At 45.9% G+C, this 24469-nt stretch overlaps 1 protein-coding gene across 2 annotated transcripts in view; it reads left to right on the top strand.

Moving 5' to 3' along the window:
* FAM151A (family with sequence similarity 151 member A) overlaps positions 1–24469 on the top strand; it is a 45528-nt gene that overhangs the window by 6320 nt on the left and 14739 nt on the right. The window contains exons 2-6 of one of the 2 annotated variants that reach the window (XM_040406978.1): positions 88–228; positions 3684–3833; positions 15116–15275; positions 16801–17028; positions 22389–22528. In XM_040406978.1, coding sequence (XP_040262912.1) covers positions 88–228; positions 3684–3833; positions 15116–15275; positions 16801–17028; positions 22389–22528 — 819 coding nt within the window. The remainder of the gene's footprint in view (positions 1–87; positions 229–3683; positions 3834–15115; positions 15276–16800; positions 17029–22388; positions 22529–24469) is intronic. The other variant, XM_040406980.1, reaches the window with a different exon arrangement.

The raw sequence follows: 24469 nt of genomic DNA, 5'->3' as shown, positions 1-24469 counted from the left end.
AGCACCGTCAAGACAAAAGTCTGCAGAATCCCTTGCTAGTCACTATTTTAAACCTCCCTCAGATCACCTGCCCCTTATCTTTTTCAGATTCAAAGCCTGCTTTGTCCAGCGGAGGAGACATGCTGGACTATCTGAAGTTACAAGGAGAAATTGCAACCCGTGATGGACTACTTGTCAGCTGGTCTCATGGTGCAAACAACAAGAGTCAGACGCAAGAAGCGCTGAAGAGTAATGCATCTTCCATTACTGATCGCTGCTTATTAGAACAATCAAGGCTTGGCTTAGAACGTACAAATTCCTTTAATCCGGAACCTGTCACTTAGGGCTCATGCAGAGAAACGTATCTTTTGTACGTGTCCATTCTGTTGGGGTTTTTTTGCGGCCTGTATGCGTAACCATTCACTTTAAATGGGTCCGCAAAAAAAACCCCGGTGCATTCAGTTTTCATATGTCCACATGGCTGTTCCCGAAAAAAGATAGAACATGTCCTATTCTTGTCCGTTTTGCGGACAAGGATAGACATTGCAATGCATCCGCAAAAAATAAAAACGGATACAGTTAGACGGACGTCATCCGTATTTTTGGCCGATCCGTCCTTTGCGGACTGCAAAATAAATATTATCGTGTGCATGAGCCCTAATTTTCGATTACATCATACTTCACTTGCGAAGCAAAGCAAATCCCTTGAAAGGCGAACTAAAAGTAAATCCTAACATAAAATATCAGACGTTCTGGAACAGCAGATGCTGGATTAAAGGAATTTTACTGTATCTGTGTTAGGGCTCATGCACACGACCGTATGTATTTTGCGGTGTGCAAAAAATACAGATGACGTCCGGGTGACATCCGTATTGCATCCATTTTTTTTGCGCGTCCGTTGTAACAATGCCTGTCCTTGTCCGCAAAACGGACAAAAATAGGCCATGTTCTATCTTTTTTGCAGAACGGCCATGCGGATATACGGAAATGGAATGCACACAGGTTTTTTTTGCCTTTTAGGTCGCCTTTCAGGGGATTTGCTTTCCTTCGCAAGTGAAGTATGATGTATTTTTCCTGTTATCCAGAATAAGGGCTCATTCATATTTATTTTGTGGTCCATAAAAGACGGATCGGGAAAAAATACGGATCTGTAACATCTGCACTGCATCTGTTTTTTTTTTTTTTTTCCGGATGCGTTACAATTAGGGATGAAACATCCGAAGTCGATTCGCATAAAACTTTGTTCTAATACTGTACGGAGCTCCGTACAGTATTAGAATGTATTGGCTCCGATGAGCCGAAGTTATTGCTTCGCGAAGTCTCGCGAGACTTTGCACAATAACTTAATAAATTAATTTGTAGTGTAAAAAAACATTTCCTGAACTTGGGTTTGGTTCCAAGTGTTTTTTTACAGTAGAAATTAATTTCTGAAGTTATTGCAATAACTTCGGATCATCGGAGCCAATCCATTCTAATACTGTACGGAGCCATTCTAATACTTATCCTTACGGACAAGGATAGGACTGTTCTATTAGGGACCAGCTGTTCCGTGCCGCAAAATACGGAATGCACACGGATGTCATCCATATTTTTTGCGAATCCGTTTTTTTGCAGACTGCAAAATACATTCGGTTGTTTGCAAGAGGCCTGAGAACGAAGTTTTATGTGAATCGACTTCGGATGTTTCATCCAGAGTTGATTCGCTCATCCCTAATTACAATGTCTATCCTTGTCAGCAAAATGGACAAGAATAGGACATGTTCTATGTTTTTTCGGGAACAGCCATGTGGACATACGGAAACTGAATGCACACTGAGTCATTTCCATTTTTTTTTTGCGGACCCATTGAAGTGAATGGTTCCGCCTACAGGCCCGCAAAAAAAAAAAAAAAGGAATGGATATGGAAAAAAAATACATTTGTGTGCATGAGCCCTTAGTTCCTGGGTCCAGTGGGGCTATAGACTCACGTAGGGGGACGAGGCACGATGTGAATATTGTATTCACTGCCTGTAACTGAATAACAATGGGAACGGAAGGGGAAAAAAAAGACAATGGAGGAGAGGTCATAATTGTGATGTTATATAATAGAGGCTTTTCCTGCTGTGGGTGGCTATGGGATGACCTGGATTTGCCTTTCTATTAATTTTAACCCTTCAGTAATACTAGCCTTTAACAGGTGTCTAGATGCCATTGTGAGCCCCAGTGCATTGTGGTTCGCGTGCATTGAGCTGTTTTATCTGATTTACAAAAGAATTTATTGGCCATGAATCCTCTATTGTAATCTGCGGTAACATGACCCGTCACCGTATACACAGATTGCATCAACTGCTCAATTCCTAGATAGTCTTCTGATGAATTATAAACTGTGATAATAAGTTGTACTCCTATATGTCCTATATGTCACCTAAACTTGTAAATACGGGTCTGAGGGTGTACTCTGTAGTAAAGCCCTGATCTGTCCCCTCTCCTGACATGTCTGTTGTAGTAACTACAGTACTTGCACCCCCACGTAATAACAATTCTGGGGCATCTATTCTTATGACTCTATATTGAACCATTCCTTTATTATTATTCCTTCTAGAAATTATGAATTAATTGCTAGTAGTTTGCAATGAAGGTACAGATGGGTGTTACCACTATGACTGTGCAGGTCTCACGATCAGTGTGTGTGTGTGGGGGGGGGACTCCACACTGAACACAGGAGGGAAGGGGAACAGTAACTGCGCCTGGAAACTAGGGCAGGAACAGGTCACTCCTAGACAACCCAAATCCGGGCCCTGACTACCTATCAATATGAATAGACCTTGAAGGTAGGAATATTTATGTGCAGGATACCTAGGCCCTGATTTCCCTATAAGGCCCTGGAATAAGGTAAGGGCCAAAAACAACCCATTCTTCCCCAGATAGACGAATGGAAGTCTCTGTCTCAGGCCCAGATACAACAACAGGGAATATAACAAATACAAACAAACGCGACACTTAACTTCTGTAGAGATGGAAGAACAGGAACACCAGAGACGACCTCACACCAGCTCAGCCAAACCCAAATGAAGTTATCTACCGCAAAGTCAGAAGGGTGGGGTGAGACTATAAAGGATAGAAGTGATGACCACTGAGCAACAGCTGAGAAAAGGGAAGAGGAGAAATCAAAGAGGCTGTTAGATTCCTCCACGCTCAGCCAGTCTCTCTGATCTCCTGACACTAGTCACCTGAGGGACCATAACAGCAGGGACACAACTGGTAACACCCATCTGGACTTTCATTGCAAACGGCTAGCGATTCATTTATAACTTCTAACAGGAATAATAAAGAAATGGCACAACATAGTCATAATATGTAATAAAATGGCTTGGTCACTAAGGGGTTAAAGGGCATGTTCACCTCTACTTTTCCCATTTTATGTATAGATTATGTATATTCCACGTAAAAAAAATTTGTAACTTTTCCTTACATTCTACTAATGCTAAATGGGCCATTTACACCGGTCAGTGGGAACAAATATCCGGAGGAATGTTTGTTCTGACAAAGTGAGCAAATGCACACGAGATCCCAAATGATCCCAAAATAAGAACTGTGGTTCCAGTTTACTCCTTGGGTTCTCGCCCTTGGAAATGGGAGCCTTTGGACATTTGCCCCGTTTGCTATTCCCTAAAGCCATCCCTGAAGGATTATCACACGAGGTGACTGTATGTATGATTCCACAGGTGGTGTCATGGTCTTAGAGGCGGATGTCAACGTGGAAGGACATTTAACCCCGAACGAGACAAATATTCCTATTATGGCTCATCCCCCCGCTGTATATAGTGACAACACCCTGCAAGAATGGCTGAATACCGTCCTCCAGTCTTCAAGAGGTACTGATACATTCTGAAAAGATCATATTGAGAAGCTTCTAGCCTTAAAGAGGTCGTCTCACTTCAGCAAATGGCATTTATCATGTAGAGAAAGTTAATACAAAGCTTTGACTAATGTATTGTGATTGTCCATATTGCTTCCTTTGCTGGCTGGATTCGTTTTTCGATCGCATTATACACTGCTTGTTTCCAAGGGTTACGACCACCGCTGCAGTCCAGCAGCGGGGGTCGTGCCTGCACACTATAGGAAAAAGTACCATCCTATGCTCACTCCTACGGTCACAGGCACCAGAGAGGCCGTCGCTTTTTCCTGTAGTGTGCAAGTACGACCACCGCTGCTGGATTGCAGGGTGGTCGTAACCATGGAAACAAGACGTGTATAATGCGATAGAAAAATGCAGTGAGGCAGCCCCTTTAACCTGAACTTTAGGCCACAACATAGGTTGGCTTCCAATATATAAGTTATTATACATACATGTACAGTCGTGGCCAAAAGTTTTGAGAATTACATAAATATTGGAAATTGGAAAAGTTGCTGCTTAAGTTTTTATAATAGCAATTTGCATATACTCCAGAATGTTATGAAGAGTGATCAGATAAATTGCATAGTCCTTCTTTGCCATGAAAATTAACTTAATCCCAAAAAAAACTTTCCACTACATTTCATTGCTGTCGTTAAAGGACCTACTGAGATCATTTCAGTAATCGTCTTGTTAACTCAGGTGAGAATGTTGACGAGCACAAGGCTGGAGATCATTATGTCAGGCTGATTGGGTTAAAATGGCAGACTTGACATGTTAAAAAGAGGGTGATGCTTGAAATCATTGTTCTTCCATTGTTAACCATGGTGACCTGCAAAGAAACGCGTGCAGCCATCATTGCGTTGCATAAAAATGGCTTCACAGGCAAGGATATTGTGGCTACTAAGATTGCACCTCAATCAACAATTTATAGGATCATCAAGAACTTCAAGGAAAGAGGTTCAATTCTTGTTAAGAAGGCTTCAGGGCGTCCAAGAAAGTCCAGCAAGCGCCAGGATCGTCTCCTAAAGAGGATTCAGCTGCGGGATCGGAGTGCCACCAGTGCAGAGCTTGCTCAGGAATGGCAGCAGGCAGGTGTGAGCGCATCTGCACGCACAGTGAGGCGAAGACTTTTGGAAGATGGCCTGGTGTCAAGAAGGGCAGCAAAGAAGCCACTTCTCTCCAAAAAAAAACATCAGGGACAGATTGATCTTCTGCAGAAAGTATGGTGAATGGACTGCTGAGGACTGGGGCAAAGTCATATTCTCCGATGAAGCCTCTTTCCGATTGTTTGGGGCATCTGGAAAAAGGCCTGTCCGGAGAAGAAAAGGTGAGCGCTACCATCAGTCCTGTGTCATGCCAACAGTAAAGCATCCTGAGACCATTCATGTGTGGGGTTGCTTCTCATCCAAGGGAGTTGGCTCACTCACAATTTTGCCCAAAAACACAGCCATGAATAAAGAATGGCACCAAAACACCCTCCAACAGCAACTTCTTCCAACAATCCAACAACAGTTTGGTGAAGAACAATGCATTTTCCAGCACGATGGAGCACCGTGCCATAAGGCAAAAGTGATAACTAAGTGGCTCGGGGACCAAAACGTTGACATTTTGGGTCCATGGCCTGGAAACTCCCCAGATCTTAATCCCATTGAGAACTTGTGGTGAATCCTCAAGAGGCGGGTGGACAAACAAAAACCCACTAATTCTGACAAACTCCAAGAAGTGATTATGAAAGAATGGGTTGGAATCAGTCAGGAATTGGCCCAGAAGTTGATTGAGAGCATGCCCAGTCGGATTGCAGAGGTCCTGAAAAAGAAGGGCCAACACTGCAAATACTGACTCTTTGCATAAGGCCTCATGCACACGACCGTTGTGTGCACCCGTGGCCGTTGTTCCGTTTGACGTGATTTTCTGCGGTCCCATTGACTTTCAATGGGTCCGTTGAAAACTCGGCTGCTGCACCCGTTTTGTCACCCGCGCCCGTGACCCGTGTTTCCTGCCGTGAAAAAAATATAACCTGTCCTATTTTTTTCACGGCTAACGGTTCGCGGCCCCATTCAAGTCAATGGGTCAGTGAAAAATCACGGATGCACACAAGATAGTCATCCGCGTCCGTGATCCGTGTCCGTTTTTCCTATCATTTTCAATGCAAACTTAACTTAGTTTTTTTTTTCACTTTTCATGTCCGTGGATCCTCCAAAAATCAAGGAAGACCCACGGATGAAAAAACGGTCATGGATCACGGACCAACGGAACCCCGTTTTGCGGACCGTGAAAAAATACTGTCGTGTGCATAAGGCCTAAATGTCATGTAATTGTCGATAAAAGCCTTTGAAACGCATGAAGTGCGTGTAATTATATTTCACTACATCACAGAAACAACTGAAACAAAGATCTAAAAGCAGTTTAGCAGCAAACGGGGAGCCAGGTAAGTATATTCATTGTGAGGGGCCCGGCATATGGGGGGGGGGCATTTTATAGTCTTGGATAACCCCTTTAAGCTGAACACAGGGGCCCAGATTTACTAATGGTGAAAATTGGCACATTTTTGATGCTTTCAGATGAGTGTCACGCTCCAGACTCGCAGCGCAGCACCCGTCCTGAACTTCCAGCACTGACACAGGGTCGCATTAATTTATATTGATTTATGATTTTATGTAACCCTTACAGTTCTGGAATGAATTGAATAACACTGACAGCATTATGTCATTGTTATCCAATACATTCCAGACCTCTAAGGCTGGTTTCACACGGGCGTTCCGGGAAAAGGTGCGGGAACATGCGCGATTTTTCCGCGCGAGTGCAAAACATTGCAATGCATTTTGCACTCACGTGAGAAAAATCACGCATGTTTGGTACCCAAACCCGAACTTCTTCACAGAAGTTCGGGCTTGGGATCGGTGTTCTGTAGATTGTATTATTTCCCCTTATAACATGGTTATAAGGGAAAATAATAGCATTCTGAATACATAGTACAATAGCGCTGGAGGGGTTAAAAAAAAAAGTCTTTTTTTTAAACTCACCTTAATCCACTTGTTCGCGCAGCCGGCATCTCTTCTGTCTTTATCTGTGAGCAATAGGACCTTTGATGATGTCACTGCGTTCATCACATGGTCCATCACATGATCCATCACCATGGATTTAACCCCTCCAGCCCTATTTTACTTAGCATTCTGTATTCAGAATGCTATTATTTTCCCTTATAACCATGTTATAAGGGGAAATAATACAATCTACAGAACACCGATCCCAAGCCCGAACTTCTGTGAAGAAGTTCGGGTTTGGGTACCAAACATGCGCCATTTTTCTCATGCGAGTGCAAAATGCATTACAATGTTTTGCACTCGCGCGGAAAAATCGTGCATATTCCCGCCACGCACCCGCACCTTTTCCCGGAACGCCCGTGTGAACTCAGCCTAAGGCCTCTTTCACACTACAGTATGTCCATTTCAGTGTTTTGCGTTCTGTTTTTCACGGATCCGTTGTCCCGTTTTTGGGTTCCGTTGTGTCTCCGTTTCCGTTCAGTATGTCCGCAAAAACCTTTCAGTATGGTTTCCGTATGGTTCCCGTATACGGTCCGTTTTTCACGGATCAAAAACGGAAGCCACCTGTATTTGTGCTCAGCCAAAGTTTGGCAACAAGAAACACATGGCCACAGTGGGCTGGGCCTAGCATTTGTTAATGACGGATCCGCAAAAAACGGATGACATACGGATGACATACGGATGCCTTCCGTATGCATTCCGTTTTTTTGCGGACCCATTGACTTTAATGGAGCCACGGACCGTGATTTGCGGACAAACATAGGACATGTTCTATCTTTCCACGGCACGGAAATACTGAAATACTGAAACGGAATGCACACGGAGACACTTCAGTATTTTTTGCTGAACCATTGAAATGAATGGTTCAGTATCTGTTCCGTATACTGAACTCAAAAAACGTCCAGTATACTGAACGCAAAATACTGTAGTGTGAAAGAGGCCTAAGGGTTACATAGCATCATTAATGAATATAATGCTATGCGAGTCAGGAGTGTCTGAAAGCAGCCTTTGGGTTTATACACTTTTATTTTAACATACTTAACAAGGGGTGTGGCTTGGTTGAAAGGGTGGGGCTTAGTTGAAAGGGGTGTGGCCTGTGATGCACCATATTGCACCACAATTCTTGACGTAAAAATCTGTCTCAAAGTAAGCCCACCAGTAGTCAGAGAAAAATGTCTGTCCCTGCTCCAGATTTATCATCCAGCCTGAGCCCCTGGTGCAGGTCTAGACCGCCTGCCTATGCTTTACGCCATTTTTAGGAGTAGTAAATCTGAGCCAGGGTGTACCACTTCCTGGGCCCTTACTCGTTAATTTCTAACGATAATTTGTTTTCCCTTAGTCCTAACAGTGGCACAAATGGGGTATTCTGCCCCTGTGGACTGGTTAGGACAGGTGGAAGTTTAATGAACAAATAAAAAAACACCGGCATGCACACGCCCTCCCTGTCCCCAATAAAGAGGGGTGTGACCCTCCAAAGGATGTGTAATTACAAGTAGATAAACATAATCATAATAACATAGGGGGGGAAATTTGTGTGCCACTGTTAGGACTAAGGGAAAACAAATTATCGTTAGAAATTAACGATTCCCTTACGTCCTAACCAGTGGCACAAATGGGGATTTAGCAAGTAGAAACCCCCATGGGAGGGTCCTCATGCCTGGCGGAAGATAACACTGTCCGGCCAAATGAGGAATAACTATGTATTCTGGTATCCACTCTATAGTGTGAGATAAAAGTGGAGTGAGAACTCCAAGAAGCTGACTTACAGATCACATCCAATGGGATCGAGCTTCTCTCTGCAAAAGAAGTGGCCACTGCTCGAGTAGAGTGGGCCCTTACAAATTCAGGGGGCTCCGAGCCCTGAGACATATAAGACTCCCGAATTGCCTCTTTAATCCAACGACTGATGGAGGGCTTAGAGGCTTTCCTCCCCTTATGGGTACCGGAAAAAAGGATAAGGAGGTTTTCATCCTTCCTAAATACCTTGGAGCGTTCCAGGTAAATCCTAAGACATCTCGCAATATCGAGGGTATGGAGCCCTCTTTCCTCAGAGGAGGGGGGTGGAGCCAAAGTTGGTAGGGAGATCACCTGATTGATATTGTCAAAGGAAGGAACCTTTGGGATGAAGGTAGGTAGAAATTTTAGAAGTACCCGATCCTGTAGGAACTTTGTATATGGCTCAAAGGCAGAAAAAGCCTGGAGTTCCCCAACTCGCTTTGCAGAGGTAACAGCTAACAAGAAGGTGATCTTCCAGGTCAGGAACCTGAATCCCGCCTCCTCTAGGGGCTCAAAGGGGGGAGATGATAACCCCCTGAGCACGACCGACAAATCCCAGGCCGGGATAGGTCTGATTACTGTAGGCTTTAATCTTGAGGCTCCCTTCAGGAATCTCTTGATAAGGGGGTCTTGAGAAATAGCTCTGTTTAGACAAGCAGAGATAGCTGAAATCTGCACTTTAAGGGTAGCTGGTGATAGCCCCCTGTCCAGACCGTCCTGAAGAAATTGGAGGATCATCGGGATGGAAGCTTCAGCGGATCTTTGCTGATGTCTTGTACACCAGGATGAAAAGATCTTCCAGATTCTGGAGTAGGCCTTATTGGTAGCTTCTGATCTGGAGTGCTCCAGGGTTCTCAAGACAGACCCCGATAGCCCTTCTATCCCTGGAAGGGACTGATCAACCTCCAGGCCGTCAGGTTGAACATTTGAAGATTTGAGGAGACCTGGGTGCCCCCCGACACCAGTACTCTCTCTGGGGGAAGCCTCAGAAATTGACCCCGACTCATCTGTAAGAGTTGGGTAAACCAAGCTTTTTTCGGCCAGTATGGGATAATGGCGATAACTGACGCTTGGTCCTGCCTGATCTTCATCAAGACCCTTGGTATCAAGGAAATTGGAGGGAAGATGTAGGCCAGCCTGAACCTCCATGGGATTGACAGTGCATCTATTGCCACCGGGTTGTCCTCCCTGTAAAGGGAGCAATACTTCTCCACCTTGGTGTTGAACCTCGTTGCCATGAGATCGATCTCTGGCATGCCCCACCTGAGCGTTATCTCCTTGAAGACCTCTGGATGGAGTGACCATTCTCCGGTTGGAAGACCTCGGCTCAGACGATCCGCAATCACATTGTGAACTCCGCGAATGTGAACGGCTGATAAGTGGGTGAGGTTCAGTTCTGCCCAATCCAAAATCACACCTATCTCTCTCAGGAGACTTTGTGACCTCGTGCCTCCCTGCTTGTTGATATACAGTACAGCGGTCATGCTGTCTGACTGTACCTTTACTGCCTTCCCTCGAATGATGGGAGCAAAATGAAGAAGAGCTAGTCTGATTGCTCTGATCTCCAGGAGATTCGATGACAATAACCTCTCCTGAGGTGTCCAAGTTCCCTGGACTGTCTTGTCCTGAAGATGCGCACCCCAGCCTACTAGGGATGCGTCTGAAGTAAGTATAATCCAAGAGGGTTGGATCAGGGACTTGCCGTCCATGAGGTGGGACCACCACCTCAGAGAGGATCGGACTTTGTAAGGCAGGGAGAGCACGGAATTGAGTCCCACCGGACTGTGATTCCACTTGGCTAATACTTCCGACTGGAGCGGACGTAAGTGCCATAATGCCCAAGGTACCGCCTCTGCGGTTGAAGACATTAGTCCCAACATCCTCATCCACGTTCGAATCGTTACCTGTTTTGGTACAGAGAGAGAACGGGCTGTTTGTTGCACGGATTGCCTTCTTTCGGGAGTGAGATGAATTGTCATCCTGATTGAATCCACCATGAACCCCAGGAACCTTACCGAGGTGGCTGGTTGAAGTTGGGATTTGTCCCAATTGATTATCCATCCTAACTGATGTAGGAATGTAACAGCCTGTTGGATGTGTTGGGACAGGATCGCTTGGGAAGGAGCTCTGAGGAGCCAGTCGTCCAGGTATGGAACTATGCTCAGGCCCTGAAGCCTTAGAGCGGCCACCACAGAGACCACTACTTTGGTGAAAGTGTGTGGGGCTGAAGAAATCCCAAATGGGAGGGCCACAAACTGATAATGTTTTAGGACCCCCCCGATGTTTACCGCGATCCTTAAGAATCTTCTGGACCCAGGATGGATGGGAATATGGAGATAAGCATCCTTGAGGTCTAAGGTTGCCAAGAAGTCTCCCGGCATAAGAAGATTGGTCACTGACTGGATAGTTTCCATACGGAACTTCTTTTGTTTTATGAAACGGTTGAAGAACCTCAGATCTATAATCATCCTCCAACCTCCGGTATTCTTGGGTACCAGGAAAACTGGGGAGTAGATACCTGTTCCCCTCTCTTGGAGAGGAACCTCTTCTAAGGCCCCCTTCTGGAAGTATTCTAGCACGTAGGTTTCTAGAATCTTCTGTTTGTTGCTGGGAAGAAGCCTTGTCTGAACAAACTTGTCCAGAGGCAAACTGCTCAAGTCTACAAGGTAGCCATGCGAAATTACACGCAGGACCCAACTGTCCTGGATATGATCCTGCCAACAAGGTAGAAAGTGATGTAGGCGGCCGCCTACGGGAATGTGGGGAGAAGGGAGCCCGAGATCTCCAGTCAGACCGGCTAAATACCAAGAGCCTCGAGGAGGCCCGCAATCAGAGCGCCGAGGACTTCTTGGGGGGTCTAGAACCCCGAGAGGATCTTCCTCCTCTACGGGAACCCCAATTCCTCTGGGGTCTGGGTTGCGGTTCCGCTCTGGAACTATACCCCCTGCCCCGACCACGAAAGGACTGCTGGGGAAGGGACTTGCCCTTCTTGTCCGACAGCCCCTCCATTATGTGGTCAAGCTCTGCACCAAACAGTTTACCGGGTTCATATGCCATGGCACAGAGGTTATGTTTTGAGGCCGTATCGGCCTTCCAAGGTTTCAACCACAGCGGACGCCTGCCCGCGGTTGAAAGGGCCATGGTCTTGGATGCCAACTTCAGTTGTTGTGGAGCTGCGTCACACAAGAAGTCAATGGCTAGGCTGGCCGTCTTACATGAGGCCAGAATGTCGTCCCTAGAAACCCCTTGGTCCAGGTCAGACTGGATTTGCGAAAATCTAGATCTTAGAAAATTCGCCACTTCGGACGAGGAAATTGCGACTGAGGCGGAAGCGGAGGCCGAGGAGTAAGTGCGCCTAAGGGCGCAGTCCGCCTTCCGGTCCATCGGGTCCAGCAAACTTGACCCGTCGTCTGAAGGGATCAGGGTCCTTCTGGATAATTTTGCTATGGCCATGTCCACTTTAGGGACAGGCCCCCAGGATGATACCTGATCCTCTTTAACCGGGAACACCGCCTTGAACCTTTTGGTCAACACTGGACCTTTCGCTGGCTTTCTCCACTCTGTTTTCATCAGAGATAGGAGAGAATCATCCGCTTTAAAGGCCCTAGGCCCCCTAGAGGCAGAGGATGAGGCTTCCCCCGGATCAACGTCCTGGTCCCCCGACCGGACGGATTTTAGTAGTCGCTGGGCCTTCTCCAGCGGGAAAAAATATGCAAAACCATCCTCCTCATCCGAGGAGGAAGAGGCTGAACCCTCTCTCGCCTCCTGAGCCCCCGAGACCTCCATAGCACGATGGGGGGAGGAGGGACGATGACGCTTGGAGACCAGGGCACTCTTCAATTCCTGTATGGAGGCGTTGACCTGGGACATGTTGGACTCCATGTACCCCTTCACCCAATCTACCACGTCGTGGACAGATGGCTCCAGCGGGGGGAGGGTCTTGGCCCTGCAGGATGGGCACCGGGAGAAGTCGTAAGAGTCCTCCAGGACAATCTGACAGTCATGGCACTGCAGGTGGCGCCTTTTGCCCGCGGACTTCCTGCTGGGCTCTCGCTCACCGTCACCGGTAGACGACATGGCTGAAAATTAAGAAGAGACATGAATTTAGCAAAATTTAAGAAGACAAGGCTTAATGGCAAGCTTTAGGATCTTTACCCAGAAGATCCTAGCAAGCTCAATATAATCAGCACAAAGAAGATTTTCAGCACAGAGGTAACAACACTCTAGCACCAAACCACACTCAAGGTTAACAGCAAGCTGCGCTCCAGGAGACTGAACCTGGAGCTTCATCCAGTTTAAATAGGGTTGTTGGCGCCAAAAGAGAAAGCCCCGCCCACAAGGGGGCGGGGTAAACCTCTGAGTTTGTATCTTTAAACTAAAAGAACAAACTAAAAAGAAAAAACTTTATATTGAGGACCCAAAGAGGGCCCTGAAAACATCTAAAGGCCCCCCACGGCCTTATAATACGAAAATACACCTCCGGCCGACGATCCGAACGGCCGGAGCGAAAACCCGGAAGTGACGTCACCTGACGTCACTTCCGCAAGATGGCGGCGCCCAGCAAGACATGTGGGACGCAGCCACCGCCGCTCCAGCACGGAAGAAAAGGTAAGCCCCACAGTAGCAGGGCTCTCTGCAAGGGAGGCAAACAGCGGCATAACCGGAGGAGCCCCTCCGCAACAACGGAGGAGCGGAGCAGTTCCCAAGGGAACAAGTAAAACCTTAAGAAATTCTAAATAGAATAAAAAGGGGGGAAAAAACCAACACTCTCTCCACCGCAGGGATGGAGGAGTGCACCACCCGTCCCGTCCTGTCCGCAGGACAGAAAAAAACACATCCTTTGGAGGGTCACACCCCTCTTTATTGGGGACAGGGAGGGCGTGTGCATGCCGGTGTTTTTTTATTTGTTCATTAAACTTCCACCTGTCCTAACCAGTCCACAGGGGCAGAATACCCCATTTGTGCCACTGGTTAGGACGTAAGGGAATGACTAGTGTAATCGGCAGGCAGCAATTGTTCAGAACCCCTGTAAGCGCCACCAAGGGGTAAAATTAATCACTACGTAGTTTCTCCTAGTGTAGCACTGCAATTAATAGCGGCCCCAAATGGCTCAGGATGACCTAATTTAAAGGGAATGTGTCACCGGAAAAATGTTCTGCCAGTTAACACCAGATAGCGACACATATCCTTTTTTTTTCTAATCTGTTTTTATTTTTTTATTGCAGATTTTTTTGTTCTATTTGATGAGCATAATTATGGGGGAAACCATCTTGACTGACCCTTTAGAGAATTGCTTTAGAGCAGCCACATAGACACAATGGTTAGGAGCTGACCAAAATGGGAGTTTTGTATGGGAGAGTTTTCTAGACTCGGGGCTCATGCACGCGGCCGTTGCCCAGCTGTGCCTGTATTGGGGCTCGCAAACAGCGGGTCCGCAATACACGAGCACCGGCCGTGTGCACCCCGCATCACGGATGCGGACCCATTAATTTGAATGGATCCGCAATACGGAAAGTCAGTGAAGAACGGAGGCACGGAACTCCACGGAAGCACCACGGAGTGCTTTCGTGGGGTTTCGGTCCGTGCCTCCGCACCGTAAAAAACGAGTGCATGCACTACTCTTTTGCGGTGCAAACCATCGTATGCCGATTGCAGACCCCATTCAAGTGAATGGGTCCGCGGTCCACGTCCGCATGCATTGGTCGGTGCCTGTGCTTTGCGGAGTGCTATTTGTGGTCCGCAGCACGGGCCCAGCCGGCACATCGTGTGCATGAGGCCTTGCTCTGTGACCTGTGCAGAGGTCAGGAGGGAGTATATAAGCTTTGACAATGACCTAATGTAATTGGTGGATCCTGTGTTATCTGTGTATACAGGTGATATGTGTCATTCCAATCCTGCCTGTAATGATAGGCAGATTACTGCAGTAAAGTGATGCAGTAAAGAAGAGGTGCCTATTATTAGGCTTAGTGGCCAGTGCAAAAACTGCAGGATTTTATGTTTTTTTTTTTATATAGATATGGACATGAAAAATGTAAAATAACATCATCACAGATTCTTTAAACATATGTTTAACATGATTTAAACAATGGATTCTGATGACACATTCCCTTTAAGTATTTGAAACTGGGTTTTCGAAACCAGACTAAATCATTACTTTTGTCTTTAGGATAAAGGAGTTGCAATAGGTGAGAAACATGGCTGATTTCTTCCAGTGACAGCGCCACTCTTGTCCATAGGTTATGTCTGGTATTACAGTTCTGACATGTCCACTTTAATGGACCATGGATCAGAGTGGTGCTGTTTCTGGAAGAAAGTAGCCCTGTTTTTGTGGACTTGAATTTGAGGGACACATTTACGTGACAAACAGCTGCCATTATTCATATGAAGGCCCACTGTTTTCGTCTCATTAATAGCCATGTTATCGGTTTCTCCCATGTAGGTATTAAGTTGGACTTCAAGAGTATCCAAGCCGTTGGCCCATCGCTTGACATATTACTTGCTACGTCCTCCAGGACTCCCATTAACCGCCCTGTATGGCTAAATGCAGACATCTTGGCAGGTCCCAATGTCAACCATGAAATTGGAGTAAACGCAACACAGTTAGTATCTGGTGATATATTTATTGTAATCTAAGTGGTAAAATTGGGCAAAAATGAGTATGGAAAAGAGAAGAAAATCCGGCTCTCTTCGGTGAAAAATTGAAAAACTTTATTCCAGCGAATTAAAATCCAAACAGGTGTACATGAAACAGTCAATGCATTTCAGACCTCAAAGAAATGTGGGTCCTTCCTCATGACAAACAATGTTTGTCATGAGGAAGGACCCACATTTCTTTGAGGTCTGAAATGCATTGACTGTTTCATGTACACCTGTTTGGATTTTAATTCGCTGGAATAAAGTTTTTCAATTTTTCACCGAAGAGAGCCGGATTTTCTTCTCTTTTCTATTGCATATACCGCATCCAGGAGCGGCATCCGTGCACCTCTGGTGATTCTACTATTGCAGGTGAGAGCTGCCTTACATCTTCCAAAAATGAGTATGGGGGAGATTTATCAACATGGTGTAAAGGAAAACTGGCTTAGTGGCCCATAGCAACCAATCAGATTCTACCTTTCATTTGCCAAAGGATCTGTGAAAAATGAAAGGTGGAATCTGATTGGTTGCTATGGACCACTAAGTCAGTTTTCCTTTACACCAGGTTGATAAGTCTTCCCAGTTGGGGTAGATTGATCAAAACTGTTGTAGAGTAAAACTGGCTTAGTTGCCCTTAGCAACCAATCAGATTCTACCTTTCATTTTCCAAAGGAGCTCTGAAAGACGAAAAAGTGGAACATGATTGGTTGCTATGGGAAACTAAGGCAGTGTTCCTTTACACCAGTTTTGATAAATCTCAAGGAGATAAAGAGGGAGATTTATCAAAACTGGTGTAACAGAAAACTGGCTTAGTTGCCCATAGCAACCAATCAGATTCCACCTAGCCTTTTCTGGCAGGGTGTTTCGGCGGGGTACAGCCTGCCGGATCCGTGCTGCCGCAAGTTCACCGTGCTGGAGGAAGTCCACTCCAGCCCCATTTACTATAATGGGTGCGGGCCGGAGGTCCAGCCGCAGCACAGCAAATGTGCCGAGAGTCTGCCATACAAAAACCACAGTTTGCTGTAGTTTTATTCTAAACACTGTGGTTTTTGTATGGCAGCCTCTCGGCATGTTTGCCGTGCTGCGGCCGGACCTCCGGCCCGCCCCCATTATAGTGAATGGTGCCAGAGCAGACTTCCGCCAGCACAGTGGACTTGCGGTAGCACGGATCCGGCAAACTGTTCCCCCGCCGGAGCACCCTGCCGGAAAAGGCTACCCCAAGTGTGAAAGTAGCCTAAGCCAGTTCTACTTTACACGAGTTTTGATAAATCTCTTCCAAAATATCTAATGTAGCACATAAGAGAACTTTAATACATAGCTGATTGATAGAAGGATGTCACCCACTTTGGTCCATGGGCAAAATCCGGTATTGTAGCTCAGCCCCATTTAATGGAGCTGCAATACCAGACACAGCCCATTGTCAAGTGTGGCGCTGTTTCTGGAAGAAAGCAGACTTTCATCTGATAAAACCCATATAATGTATAATTGCAGGTTTCTAAACCTAATCCAAGAGAGGTTCCCAGACATCACCATCTCTCCGGGCTGGGTGACGTTATACTTACCACCTATCATCTCCAACAGAACTTACTCCAGTGAAATGGTGAAGAAGATGTACAATCTTGTGAAAGGTCTCACTCAAAGAATCACTTTCCCAGCTCGGGCCGTTCTCACCTGCTCAGCATGGCAGAATTTCTACTGGCTCCTGAAGCAATCTGACCGGTGAGCAGATTGTGGAGGTCTCCGATGCATGTACATACAGGTCTTAAAGGGGTTGTCCAGGATTAGAAAAACATGGCTGCTTTATTCCAAGAACAGCCCCACTCCTGTCCATGGGTTGTGCACAGCTCCATTGAAGGGAACGGGGGAGAGCTGTAAGGCTGGGTTCACACGAGCGTGTCCGGATTAGTTCCGGATGCGTCCCGGTGTGTTGCGGCAAACCCGCGCGAGTAGGAATGCAATTGCAGTCAGTTTTGACTGCGATTGCGTTCCGATGTTCAGTTTTTATCGCGCGGGTGCAATGTGTTTTGCATGCGCGTGATAAAAAACCGACTGTGGTACCCAGACCCGAACTTCTTCACAGAAGTTCAGGTTTGGGTTCGGTGTTGTGTAGATGTTATTATTTTCCCTTATAACATAGTTATAAGGGAAAATAATAGCATTCTGAAAACAGAATGCTTAGTAGGTGATCAGTTGACGGTTAAAAAAAAATAAAAAAAATTAACTCACCTTCTCCGTTTGTTCGCGTAAGTCCCGGTCTCTTCTTTACTTCTCAAAAGATGAACTATGGGCTAAAGGACCTTTGGTGACGTAAGATCACATGCTCCAATCACATGGTACATCACCGCGGTCAGATCACATGCTCCAATCACATGGTCCATCACCGCGGTGATGGACCATGTGATTGGAGCATGTGATCTTACGTCACCAAAGGTCCTTTAGCCCATAGTTCATCTTTTGAGAAGTAAAGAAGAGACCGGGACTTACGCGAACAAACGGAGAAGGTGAGTTAATTTTTTTAATTTTTTTTAACCCTCAACTGATCACCTACTAAGCATTCTGTTTTCAGAATGCTATTATTTTCCCTTATAACCATGTTATAAGGGAAAATAATAACATCTACACAACACCGAAGCCAAACCTGAACTTCTGTGAAGAAGTTCGGGTCTGGGTACCACAGTCGTTTTTTTATCACGCGCGTGCAAAACACATTGCACCCGCGCGATAAAAACTGAACATCGGAACGCAATCGCAGTCAAAACTGACTGCAATTGCATTCCTACTCGCGCGGGTTTGCCGCAACACACCGGGACGCATCCGGAACTAATCCGGACACGCTCGTGTGAACGCAGCCTAATACTGCAATAAACCTGTGGGCAGCTGTGGTGCTGTTTTTGAAATAAAGCAGTGGAGAACCCCTTTACATGCATAAAGCAATGCACAGACATAGCAGTATATCCACTATAGGTCACGCTGCGTCTTTCTATGGGGGTCATTTACAAAGACCGGCGTTTTATGTGCGCCTCATTATAAATCAGGCGCACCTACGGCTGCCCGTGCACCTGGAGCGAGAAACTACTCCACTCCCAACATTTACACCTGTTTCCGTAATTTGTCTAATCTCATACACTTTGCCGATACTGTATTACTCCGCACGAAATCTGTCTCCACGGACAGCAGATGTACCCATTGATTTTAAGGTCTATTTACAAAAGTTATTACATTATAAGGGCTCATGCACTCGACCGTATGTATTTTGCGGTCCTTAAAACACGGATCCACAATAAAAAAAATGGATGACATCCGTGTGACGTCCATGTTACATAGTTTTTTTTGCGAATCCATTGTAACAATGCCCGTCCTTGTCCGCAAAATGGACAAGAATAGGACATGTTCTATTCATGCACACAACAGTATTTTGTATCCGTGTCTGATCTGTTTTTTTTTTGAAGATTGCACACGGACCCATTCATTTCTATGGGTCTGCATACAAAAAAAGTGGACTGCACACGGATGTGATCTGTGTGCCGTCCGTATCCGTGTGTCCATTCTGCAAAGGGATAGAACATGTCCTATTCTTGGCCGCAAAATGCTGACCATGGACTCATCTGGTCCGTAAAAAAACGGACATCACACGGACGTTATTCATGTTTTGTGGACTGCAAGACAGATACAATCATGTGCATGAGGCCTTATGAGTAATTTTTCACTGTGGGTCACTAGAAAAATCACAGAAATGCGCTATTTTGGTCTGTGATGCGGACCAAACATGACCATTAGCCCTTAGAGGACCAGGCGATTTTCCGTTTTTGTTTTTTACTCCCCGCTTTCCTAGAGTCATAACTTTTTTATTTTTCCGTTCACATAGCTTGATGAATGCTTAGGATACCATTTACTGTTGCATACAAAGTAGTGGGAAGTGGGAAAAAAATTCCAAATGGGTGGGAATTGAAAAAAAAAGTATCCAGTCAGTATCTGGTGTGGCCACCATTTGCCTCACGTAGTGCAACACATCTCAATCGCATAGAGTTGATCAGGTTGTTGATTGTGGCCTGTGGAATGTTGGCCCACTCCTCTTCAATCGCTGTGCGAAGTTGCAGAATATTGGCAGGAACTGGAACACGCTGTCGTATACGCCGATCCAGAGCGTCCCAAACATGCTCAATGGGTGACATGTCCGGTGAGTATGCTGGCCATGAAAGAACTGGGATGTTTTCAGCTTCCAGGAATTGTGTACAGATCCTTGCAATATGGGGCCGTGCATTATCATGCTGCAACATGAGGTGATGGTCGTGGATGAATGGCACAACAATGAGCCTCAGGATCTCATCACGGTATGGCCTCATGCACACGGACGTTTTTTTTTTGCGGTCCGCAAAACGGATTTACGTTGTTCAGTGATCCGTGACCGTTTTTTCTTCCGTGGGTCTTCCTTGATTTTTGGAGGATCCACGGACATGAAAAGTGAAAAAAATAACTAAGTCAAGTTTGCATTGAAAATTATAGGAAAAACGGACACGGATCACGGACGCGGATGACTATCTTGTGTGCATCCGTGATTTTTCACGGACCCATTGACTTGAATGGGTCCGCGAACCGTTGACCGTGAAAAAAATAGGACAGGTCATATTTTTTTTACGGCCAGGAAACACGGATCACGGATGCGGCTGCCAAACGGTGCATTTTCCGATTTTTCCACGGACCCATTGAAAGTCAATGGGTCCGCGGAAAAAAAACGGAACCACGGACGCGGATGCACACAACGGTCGTGTGCATGAGGCCTATCTCTGTGCATTCAAAATGCCATCAATAAAATGCACCTGTGTTTGTTGTCCAGAAAATACACCTGCCCATACCATAACCCCACCGCCACCATGGGCCACTCGATCCACAACGTTGACGTCAGCAAAACGCTCACCAATACAACGCCATACACACCATCTGCCCTGAACAGTGAAAACCGGGGCTCATCCGTGAACAGAACGCCTCTCCAACGTGCCAGACACCATCGAATGTGAGCATTTGCCCACTCAAGTCTGTTACGACGACGAACTGCAGTCCGGTCCAGACCCCGATGAGGACGACGAGCATGCAGATGAGCTTCCCTGAGACGGTTTCTGACAGTTTGTGCAGAAATTCTTTGGTTATGCAAACCGATTGTTGCTGCGGCTGTCCGGGTGGCTGGTCTCAGACGATCATGGAGGTGAACATGCTGGATGTGGAGGTCCTGGGCTGGTGTGGTTACACGTGGTCTGCGGTTGTGAGGCCGGTTGGATGTACTGCCAAATTCTCTGAAACGCCTTTGGAGACGGCTTATGGTAGAGAAATGAACATTTATTGCACGGACAACAGCTCTGGTAGACATTCCTGCAGTCAGCATGCCAATTGCACACTCCCACAAACGTTGCGACATCTGTGGCATTGTGCTGTGTGATCAAACTGCACATTTCAGAGTGGCCTTTTATTGTGGGCAGTCTAAGGCACACCTGTGCAATATTCATGCTGTCTAATCAGCACCTTGATATGCCACACCTGTGAGGTGGGATAGATTATCTCGGCAAAGGAGAAGTGCTCACTGACACAGATTTAGACAGCTTTGTGAACAATATTTGAGAGTAATGGGTCTTTTGTGTCTGTAGAAAATGTTTCAGATCTTTGAGTTTAGCTCATGCAAAATGGGAGCAAAACCGAAAGTGTTGCATTTATATTTTTGTTCAGTGTATATATTTTTAAAAACTTTTTTAAAGGGAGTCTGTCACCTAATCTGAGCCTTTTAGACCACTCAGATCAGGTTACAGACTCCTTTGCCCACATTACAATGGTACCTTTATTTGTTCTGTCCCTCGCCGAGATCTTGAAAAATAGGCTTTTTAAACTTATGCTAATGAGGTTCGGCAAGTGCCCAGGGGCGGCGTTACCGCAGCAAGTGCCCAGGCCCCTCTGCGATGTGCCCAGAAAAACACACCTCTTTCACCTCTCTGGCCCGTGGCACAGCGGTGGGGACCCCTGCAATCTTACATTTATCACCTTTCTTGTGAATAGGTGATAAGATATATTTTGTGTGGAAAACCCCTTTAATTAAAGGGGTAATGAAACGTTATACAATTGAGAATACTTAGTGGGAGTCATTTACAGCGGCTTTAGCCCAGTTTACTGGTGTTGTAGAAAAGTTGCAAATTTTGTCGCAAAAGTTGTTTTAGACAACATTTTACTGACTTTTTCCGACTCCCTCACAACTTTTCTAAAAAGTGAGCGGGAACTCCGCAGCCCGACTCATTTAACAACGCCTGAAAACTGGCACACGTTACACCTCCTGGCTGGAGTGGATTTTAGCTCTGGCACATGTTCAGCAGGAGATGCGACAAACTTGTGCATTCACACAAATGTATGTATTTTCCGACCCGCATAATGCGGATCTGCAAAAAATACAAACGTCTGTTTTTTGCGGACCCATTCTTGTCTGCAAAATGGACATGAATGGGACATGTTTTATCATTTTTTTGGGGGGGCACGGAACGGACATACGGATGCGGACAACACATGGTGTGCTATCCGGTTTTTTTTGCAGCCTCATAGAAATGAATGGGTCTGTGTGCGATGCGGATGATCGGATGCGGACCAAAAATACGGTCATGTGAATGGGGCGTGCACCTCTTAACACATTAGAAAGATCTTCCTGCGATAGGGTTTTTACTAAGACTGGCTTGTGAAACACTGGTCTCTAGTAAATGACCACCACTGTATCAATTCCTTATGTATTTCAAGATCTCTGCTTGCTGTCAATAAATAGGAATCGGTCATGATGGACACAAAGGTGCATGTCTCATTACAAGATACAGCTTTTTGACAACTGGCAATTTACCAATAAATTGAGCGCATGGCCGAGACTGGAAGCAACCAATGATGGTCCCTGACAGCAAGCAGAGATCTTGAAAATGGTCAAATTTTTGCGGGGTCGCTTTTTTTGCGCCAAACAAAATGCATTATTACTGCACAGTGTACGAGGGACTGATCTGTGCGAGGTTACTCAAGAGCACATCAGGGATGATATCAGCGTGATAACTGCTTTATTATCTACACAGGTACAGCCTGACTTTATGGCAGGGGAGTTCAGACCCTCTTCAACTGGACGACCTTTTGTTCATCCGCGATAACAGTCGCCCTGAGGAGATCTATTATGACATTTACGATCCTTTGCTATCAGAATTCAAACAGCAAGCATGTAAGTTATCAGTCGAGTGTATGTAATGTGGCAAGATAAAAGAGGAAGGACCTGCCCCCTCTCCTGACAGGTCCGTTTTACTAAGTAATTATTTTCCACATGAAGTGACAATTCTGGAGCGTCTTTTCTTATGATTCTATTTCTTGTGTTATTCTTGCACGCAGTTTAATGGGTGAAGTTCAGATGGGTGTTACCAGTTGGGGGCGTGTCCCTGCACAGTCTGTCAGTAGAAAATCCGGCAAGCCGCCAATATGTTGCAATCATCCACCTCCTTATGGGCGGGAACAAAAATTAATTAACCAACCGATTTCTTGGTTTCACTATAGCATGGGAACACATATAACATAGGATTTTCACAATATCGAAAATAGCAGATCAGCGAGTCGATATTGTCTACAATAAAGGAAAAGAAAGAAATTATTCGAATCAAGCAGTACGAAAAAACATACATATAATCTCATAACCTTACAACCTCATAATCGCCATCTGACCTTGTCCAATCAGTGCTGACTGTGTAGGGATACCTTTGGTAACGATTGGTTACACCCATCTATAAAGAAGGAGCAGATTGCATAGTTGCCAAGTGTCCTGAATTTGGCGGGACTGTCCCTGATTTTCAGAAACAGTCCCAACAAATTTATTGTGTCCCAGGCCGAAAATGGACAGGGTTAGCATAAACACCACCCATAAGTGGGTGTTCCCAAGTGGGGGCAGAGGAGCTCCTATGGGTGGGGCTTACATGCCCCAATTTTACCAACTGAAACCCTGGTAAGGGCTCATTCACACAACTGTATCTGTTTTAGCGGTCCGCAAAACACGGAAACCGGCCGTGTGCATTCTGCATTTTGCAGAAGCCAGTCCTGTATAGAAAAACCCATTCTTGTCCACGATTGTGGACAATAATAGGACATGCTCTATATATTTGCGGGGCTGCGGAACTGAACTACGTAAGTGGACAGAACACTGTCTGCTGTCCGCATCTTTTGCAGCCCCCATTGAAATGAATGGGTCCACACCCGTTCCGCAAAATTGCGCAACGGATGCGGACCCAGAAATACGGCCGTCTGAATGAGCCCTAAGTATGAGATTGATATATACGGTAGTTTTGTGGATTCAGAAGATTCCGTTTATAGTCTTATTCACACATCAGTGTTTGGTCAATGATTTCCATCAGGTGTGGTCAGAAACACGGTGCATACACAGTTCCGTGTACCTGTTCCATTTGTAAGGGTGCTGCCAAACGTTCAGGTTTTTGGTGCAGTTTTTGAAGCCAAATTCAGGAATGGATTAAAAAATAAAGTTGTATCTCCCTTAATTCTGCAACGGGCGCCTCCCTCTAGGGCCCTCTATATAACGCGTCCCAGGTGTAGGAAATGCCGAGTGGTATAGTGCGGCCTAAAATGTCTCTTTATGTGTGTCAGCAATAAATAGGGGGAATAATTGAGGGATAAAATAATAACTTGAGTCCAGACCTTGAGATGAAGTTCAATGGCAGCTTTACTTTGCATAAACGTTCTCCAGAACGGTTTACAGGCTTTGTCTTGGTTCCAGCAGGCTTTAGCATGAAACTGGCAGGCAAACTCCACTCTGCTATATCTCTGTTTCTCTCTGACTCTGCTGTACTGACAGGCTGGCTGTATAACCCAGCTTCTGTATGCTGCACTTCACTTTGTAGTCTGACTCTAGGTTATGCCAGGGAACTTTCCTTCTGGCTCCTGAGGCTTTAAGCTTTGGCCTCCATGGCCAGCAGAGACGTGCCCCTGCACACCCTTCCCCTAGCTGGGGGTAAACTAGACTGAAGCTAACTGGTCCCCACCCTTACTGCAGGAAGTAGGGCTCGTCCACTTCTCTCCAGAGGGGGGTTAAAATGGAATGGAAGGTTCCATTCTATCTAAGTATAGCACTGCCGTGTTTGCTGCCACCTGCTGGTGAACCAGACAC

This window comes from Bufo bufo, chromosome 9 (assembly GCF_905171765.1).
Source record: "Bufo bufo chromosome 9, aBufBuf1.1, whole genome shotgun sequence".
Classification (NCBI taxonomy): domain Eukaryota; kingdom Metazoa; phylum Chordata; class Amphibia; order Anura; family Bufonidae; genus Bufo; species Bufo bufo.
The sequence above is the reverse complement of the archived record's forward strand: the minus strand, read 5'-3'. Positions and strand labels throughout refer to the sequence as shown.